Genomic DNA, 7,684 nt, shown 5'->3' with positions numbered 1-7,684 from the left:
GGGTAAGCCATGCTACCTCAAAATACCCTGTACCGGTTTTCCATTCTAATATAATCACTAATTACTCATGCCTTGAGCCATACATCACCTTCTGCATATTGGCTTGGCACTGAAAGGGTGGTTATTATAAACAATTTCTAATGATGGCAGTACCCTGACCATTATCTAGAATTCTTTCTTGATCTTTTATGCTGTCTCTACTTTTGAAGCATCCCTGAAGCCAAATTCACCTTTCACGGTACAGTTCTCTGGCCCTTTCTGCCCTAGGATTTCAAAGAATTCCTTAAAATTTATCTATCAAAGTGCACTCCTTTATTGCCCCAGAATGTGGAGATTAAACAAGACTTTTCCCTATCATAGCATGAAATAAGTCTTTTCTGTCACTTCTAGGGATGTGGATGGGAGGGGGTGCTTGAAGCATGCAGCAGTGTGCAAGCTTGAACAATTTACTTTCTGACAGCTAAACCTGTGCATGTTTCCTCTTATTCTTGGGAAAAACGAAAGCGCTTTTGAAGGATGATTCAAGTGTGAAAGATGTCTTAACATCCATTTTGGGACAGCATTGGTTCTGAGTGTTATATTTTGACTTTCAATGAAGATGACACTTCAAGCATCCATCTTAAATATCCATGCTCTGGGCATTAATTTTTCTTCCATTTCTTCAATGCGTCATTTCTTTTTCTTTAGGTTTTCTGATAAGGAAGTTAGTTGGAAAGAACACATTTAAGAAAAAAGAAATTGTTCTATTCTTTTTAAAAATTTTTTTTATTTATTTTGAGAGAGATTGAGAAGGCAAGCAGAGAGGCAGAGCAACAGGGCAACAGAGGATCTGAAGCATTCGCTCGACCAACTGAGCCACCCAGGCACTCCAATGGGGTTTCTTTTTAAGCACAACAATACTTAAAATTTAGTTGTTTATAGCCATGTTTGTGTTTAAAGAATTTTTCAAGTATATACACAACTTCAAGCCCAAGGAAGTCAGAAAAATATTCACATAATAAATACGTAGGAAATTTTAGACTTTCATAGATTTAGATGAATTGTTTCCCTAATGCATCAGAATAAAACTTAGTTTGTGTAAACAATTCTGTAAGGAATAAATTACTCTGAACATAAAACTTTTAACAGTTTAAAATTTTAGGGTGGTGAATTAAAAAAATTTTTTTTAAATGTTTTATTTATTTTTGAGAGAGAGAGAAACAGGGTAGCAGGGGAGGGTTACAGAGAGAGGGAGACACAGAATCTGAAGACAGGCTCCAGGCTCTGAGCTAGCTGTCAGCACAGAGCCTGACGCAGGGCTGAAACCCATAAACCATGAGATCATGACCTAAGCTGAAGCCAAAGGTTCAATCGACTGAGCTACCCAGGTGTCCCTGACGTTTATTTATTTTTGAGAGACAGAGAGAGACAGATCATGAGCAGGGGAGGGGCAGAGAGAGAGAGAGAGAGGGAGACACAGAATCCAAAGCAGGCTCTAGGCTCCGAACTGTCAGCAAAGAGCCCAACGCAGGGCTCAAACCCATGAACCGTGAGGTCATGACCTAAGCTGAAGTCAGACGCTCAGCCAACTGAGCTGCCCAGGTGCCCCTAGAGTGGTCAATTTTAAACACTGTCACTAAAATTAGACAGTTTTGGTTTTGATGGTTTGCTACATAATATTTAAATAAGGTCAATTAAGGATATGGGTTGTGACTACAAATTACTCAACAATATGAAACTAAAAATGTTTTCATTTCCTCAGAATATTTAATCTTCTATTCAGATTTTGAAAACTTATTACCAAAACAAAAATTCTAACAGAGTTCTTATTTTAATTTTCCAATATTTTAGAAGAAAATTTTGGCTATTAAGTGCAGAACACTTTTGCTATTTTTGTTATATATTGTATCATGTTACTACTACTCCTTTGTAACTAACTTACTCAACTTTGTGTGTTTAAGAGTAGTAATTTTTTTTAATTAACAAGAGAATAAGATACTAGTGCACATAACACTTGCTGCACTTGTAATAGATCAGTGTAATATGCAGACAATTAACTTAAGGTTCTTTGTGGCTTCTATCCTTTTCTAAAATTATACTCTCTGTATCTGATTCAAGGTAAAGTAGTTGAAAATGTCACCATTATATTTCATGTATTCCTTCTTAATTGTAGAATGTGACTAAAAATCTGAAATCAGCAAAAAATGATGTGTCAAAATATTTTACAATAAACTATGAATAAAGGGAACACTGAGGCTTGTCTTAAAGAAGCTGTTTGTCATTATTTTTTTAGAGATTACAACACACATACAATAAATGAATTTTATCAAAATACAGCACATTTCTTCTACTATATCCATAAAAATCAATTCCTATGTAAATAGTACTGAAAAACAACTAAAATGAGTTAAAATTTACAAAGAGTTGTTAAAGGGTTTCAATCAATATTAAAACTATACAGTACAATAACCAATTGATAACATCTTGCAAGAAGTGCAATATTTGAGTTCACATCTTTTTATAATTACTGCCTATTTACTCTGACTAGCAGGAAAACAACAACTTTTTTTGCAAAAATAATGTAAATTGCCATTTTTGCTAGTCCTATAAAAGTCTTAATTAAATCAAGGTTGAAGAACAAAGCATAACAGATTAAAAATTCAAAAATTATATTTCTTGCTAATTAAAAATGAATTGCAATAACTGAATATTGCTCTAATAAAAGGCTCCAGACTAGCCTCGACTAGAAACAGTTATTGGTCTTCTGTGGCACTTTTTTCTGGTCCAAATAACCATGCATTAATTCTTTCCATTGCATGTTACTAAAATTTTATTTAATTACATAGAACAAAAACAAATAAAATTAATGGTTTGGATAAACAAATTAATAAACATCTATGAAATATTTGTTACACCAAGGAGGAACAAAGGCAGCTGGTGGTAAAACACTATTCTATTACACTGATACACTTAGAAACCCTTTAAAGACTCTGAAGTGTCGAGTTCACATTTAATGTTACCTGTAGAAACAGCCCTTTATTGGAATACCTTTACACACTGGAAGGCCTCAAGGACCCATCCCTTTGCTCTACAACTCTCCACAGCAATTCTCTATCACTGTGCCAATTTCACAAACTTGCTTTGGTTTCCTAGCTCCATGCGTACTGTTTCCTTTTACTTTACCAAGGCAATGTGAGACCAAACAAAATCGAGAGACTTTCCTAAATCTGCTTACACTCTGTGATGCAGCAACACAATCTTAAAACTGGCCATTTTAGTTTCATTTCCTGCTTAAAATAAAAATTATAAATTAAGATTAAAACGGAGTAATAATTATAAAACAGATTGCAAGGACCATCATTTGCAAAAAATCAAAGGATTTTCATATCACAAAAAATGCATGAACATGCATCTACAATAGAGTTAAAAATTTCCTGTGACTAAAAAATTAAAAATTGAATCACCAGTAGCAAATGCATTGTCAATGGCTGTAACAAGAACAGATCCTGTAGAGCTCATAAAAAGCAATTAATTATTGTCTTTTTCCTTTAAAAAGACATTACATTTTTATTGCATTATTCTATTAATAAAAACACATTAACAGCTGTTTTTTCAGTCTTTGCTTCCAGATTTTTATAGGAATTAATGGTTTTAATCTGGCCTTGGAAAGTGAACCCACCAGCACCACCTTCACCTACTCACTCTTCAATTCAATATGCACATAGCAAAAACCAACACTTCAAATCTCTTGCCCACATTAAAAAAAAAAGTAGTTTCAGCAGAAGAACATTAATAAGAGTTGAATAAAAATAAGGGCATAAGAGCTATGAGACAGAGAGCTCTGCCATCTGTCTTGGCTACAATCAAGGCTAACTGGAGCCTTGCAGAGTTCAGTCATGTGTATGAAATCCAAAAATAAACCTACGATCTATACAAAAACAACGTATGTTTGTTTTTGTAGCCTTGATTGCTATGTTTAAAAACCTAACAAGAAGTTTCATATGGTATGAATTCAACAGTCTCCCCTATATACTGTACAGTGGTTCTTTCCCTCTAACCACGAGTTCCATAATTTCATTAATGTACAAATTTGAACATAATTTTTGAGTTCTTCTTTACATATAAAAATAGTCAAAATATTAATTTCCCCTGCAAATATCTTCCAATAAATCTTGTTGCCTTCCCCCTCTTTTGTCTACACTTCTTATGAGGAAACCTCTCGTACAATGATGAGCTCTACTGTGTTCTGGAAAGTTTTTAGCAAGGACACTGCTTGTCCATGTTCGATATTGATAAAACTGTAGCCATTAGCCTGGAAGAAAGAAGAAAAATGTCTTTCAGAAAAACATTTCATAGTAATGTATTTGCATTTGTGCATTTGAATTTCTGCTGGGTAGTCAACAAATCTGGCAGAAAATAAGAATTATTTTGGCAACTTAAAACAACATGTATACTCTAGGGCCCTACCCCACATCCATGGAAATAAAATCTCTGAAGGTGGGACCCAGGAACCTGTACGTTGTATACATTTTCAGATGATTCTTATGTAGCAACCCAATGTTAGGAAGCTCTTGTCTAAGACACAGTGTCAGACAGGTGTTACGTGTATGTGCTAACACATAAATGAGGTCACTGAGATGCAAGGATAGCAGATGGCAAGGCCTACTCTTCCGACTGCCTTGGGCCATCAGATAAACACTACATTTCTTACAATTTATCCTTAACGTTTACTGAGGTCTTACTGTATACCAGACACACAGTACTAAGTGTCTGTGTTCATGTGTTAAATGAATTAAACTCTTTAATTTTTGTAACAAAAAGATTGTTTCAAGCCATTTTAAGGAAGTTAGCATTCCTAAACTTAAACAACATGCTGGGATATATCAAACATGTATTCAAAAATATCCATATGATTTTCCAAGGTGCAAGGAAGAAATATTTTTAATTATGAAAATATGAGAGAGTAGCCTATAAGAAATGCCACTATTTTTTGCCCACAAATACTTAATGATAAACTTCACAAAATAGTTATTTTCAAAATCAGGCATTTAGTAATTCCTTGATGAGGAAGAAGCTATAAAATGAAAAACTCAGAAAGTAATAAAAATACGTATCTTATTTACCTGAATAATTTTATCACCTGGTTGTAATAATTTTGATGCTGGTCCTTCGGGCTGTACCCTTGTTACAAATATACCCTTTAATAACAACAATAAAAATAAATATTTAATGGAAAACAGGATGCATAAATAACAGAGTAACAAGGAACATTTTTTCCTTAACTGTATGCAAACATTTGAATCACAGTACAAGTTTTCTCCCTGTCTTCTGTGAATATTGTCACAACCCAATGTTTTTTTTTTTGGTGCTGATAATTCTGACTTAGGTATAGTGATTTTCCTTAAAGCAATGGAGTTCTTTGTACAGATGTGCAGAAAAGCAGTAACAAAATTTAAAAATCACTTTACAATATGATGGACATTTAAAATTGGGGTTTCAATTTGCTTTCCTCAAACAATATGAAGTGATCATATTTGAAAACAAAAATCTGAACAATACAGAGAGAAATAAAAAAGGTGATTCTGTCTCGATATATAAATTAACTGTTAGATTAGTGAATAAAACCTTATGGGTATCTCAAGGACATATAAACAAACTCACGTCGTCTTCAGGTCTGAATGGATTTCCTCTGCCCCCAACACCTCCTGATATGCTGAATCCAAGTTCTGGATCCTTTTCAACTCTCACTCGAATCTGAGTTAATGTGAAAATAAACTATTACTACTATCACAATATCTAACTGGTTAAATACATAAAGATTCATCTAAAATAAATATTCAGGCAGATGAAGGGAAACTACAACATGGAATATTATGTTAATGAGTTAGTGAGTTAAAGGCACACAGCTGAGATTATAAAGCATACCTCCTAACTTAATCTATTGCTGTTTTAAAGGAAAGGCAATTGATTAATATTGACCCTATCTTTTTGCTTTTAGATACCATGGATTTTAATGATATAGAGCATACAAACAAAACATGTGCTTTATGATGAGTTTCCATTTGTAAAACATATACATTACATAGTATCTCTGTGTACGGGGCATTTCATAAGATGTTAAAAATTCCTGGGTGGCTGTTGGATTCATTTCCTGAATCTGTTTATGCTCGCAAGATGTTGGGACTGATGATCAACTGATAATATTTTTTTATATAAAAAAGGATCGGGAACTAAACTTGCTGCAAAACACTCCCTTTCCCCAGAGACTAAAGCAAAATGAATAAAGCACTTGTTCTTTATCTAAGTTTCTAATAGTATTATTTTATCAATAAACTATCAAAATATATAAATGTATGATTAGCCACCTTTTAAGTACTACTTTTTAAGATTTAATTCTTGAACTAATTTGGAGACTATGGTCAAATTTCAAACTCCATGTCAATTAACAATAGTAAACCATAACATGCCAGTTAAGTTTCATGGTCTACTATTCATATTCCAAAAGAAGGTCTGATTTCTGCAGTATCGTCAAATGGTTTTGGATAAGCAATCATCTTAGTTAAAAAATAATCATATCCAAAATACTAAATCCTAGGTCGATTAATTAATCAGAACATGGGAGATCACAGTCAAGTTAAACCATAAAGTTTGACACCTTATAAACTTAAAATGAAACCACACCTTTGAACAAAATGGTAAAAACTATGTTAAAATTCTACACGGATTTATTGCTAATAATTAAATAACCTATAAAGTACATTAAGAGCTTAGTTTCATATTTCAAATATTCTTGATTGTTCTTACCTCTTGCCTTGCCAGTTCATGGCCTTGTCTAGGAGAACAATGGGGCTGGGTATATGGAGGCTGGTGGGCCACCTTCAGCATCAAGTAATCAATTAGTTGCTCTCTAGAGGGATGCCTTGCCACAGAAGCCTGAGGAAGGGGGTGATGTGTTTGACTATAATTTGCCTGAGGCCTGAGGGGCTGGCCCATCTGTCCATTACTCAAAGGCATCTAAGAAAAACATGAAGTGTCTTAAAATGACCGATAATCATGTCTTATTACATATAGTTGGATTTTCTTCTTGGAGTGTTACAAGAGCACTATTGTGTAACATTCTAAATCATACATTATCAAAACACTTATACTATTCTTTCTCATTTTACACTTTCAAAAGAAAAAAAGGCTATTAATTTTAAACTTGCCTGAGTCCTTGGCAGATAGATTCGCACTCTTTAAAGTTTCAAATAAAAGGTATCATAAAATTATTTGCTTTTCTATTTGGTATGCATGGACCTGTCTTTCTTAGAGTAACAGTAAATGGGGATTATCTCAAAACTTTAAAACTTAAGCCAAGTACAAGGGTCAATTTTCCCATCTCACACACATAAAAGATACATTTTTTCATGTTTTCTTCTGAACAAAAGTAACAAGTTTTATGGTAGAACTTTTTTACTCTTCTGAGTATATTTTCTACTTTTATTCCTTTCTTTCCAGGATTAACAAGTACAAATACAGTAGAAATGAATTTATCCCTGTGTGTGGATGTATATCAGTTAGCAATTTTTAAACTCTACCTAAATCTTAGTTCCAGAAAATATTAACCACAAAAATTAAGCCTTGACATTCTATTTTACTTTTCACAAGCTACACCAAAGGATTTGAAATAATTATTTTGTTGTTAAAGAATTATCCTTGTTTTAAT

At 33.4% G+C, this 7,684-nt stretch overlaps 1 protein-coding gene across 9 annotated transcripts in view; it reads right to left on the bottom strand.

Annotated features, from left to right (window-relative positions):
• Window positions 1–2,241: 2,241 nt before the first annotated feature.
• The window catches only part of ERBIN (erbb2 interacting protein), a 121,368-nt gene continuing 115,925 nt past the window's right edge, over window positions 2,242–7,684 (bottom strand). For 5 of the 9 annotated variants that reach the window (XM_029942345.1, XM_029942344.1, XM_029942347.1 and 2 more), the window contains 4 exons: window positions 6,784–6,993; window positions 5,641–5,733; window positions 5,103–5,177; window positions 2,242–4,291 (listed from right to left, as the gene is read on the bottom strand). In XM_029942345.1, the coding sequence (XP_029798205.1) occupies window positions 4,184–4,291; window positions 5,103–5,177; window positions 5,641–5,733; window positions 6,784–6,993 (486 nt within the window). In that variant the 3' untranslated portion in view covers window positions 2,242–4,183. The remainder of the gene's footprint in view (window positions 4,292–5,102; window positions 5,178–5,640; window positions 5,734–6,783; window positions 6,994–7,684) is intronic. The other 4 variants (XM_029942346.1, XM_029942352.1, XM_029942348.1 and 1 more) reach the window with 2 other exon arrangements.

This window comes from Suricata suricatta, chromosome 6 (assembly GCF_006229205.1).
Source record: "Suricata suricatta isolate VVHF042 chromosome 6, meerkat_22Aug2017_6uvM2_HiC, whole genome shotgun sequence".
Lineage (NCBI taxonomy): Eukaryota > Metazoa > Chordata > Mammalia > Carnivora > Herpestidae > Suricata > Suricata suricatta.
Note: the sequence above shows the minus strand (reverse complement) of the source record. Positions and strands in the feature narration are given on the sequence as shown.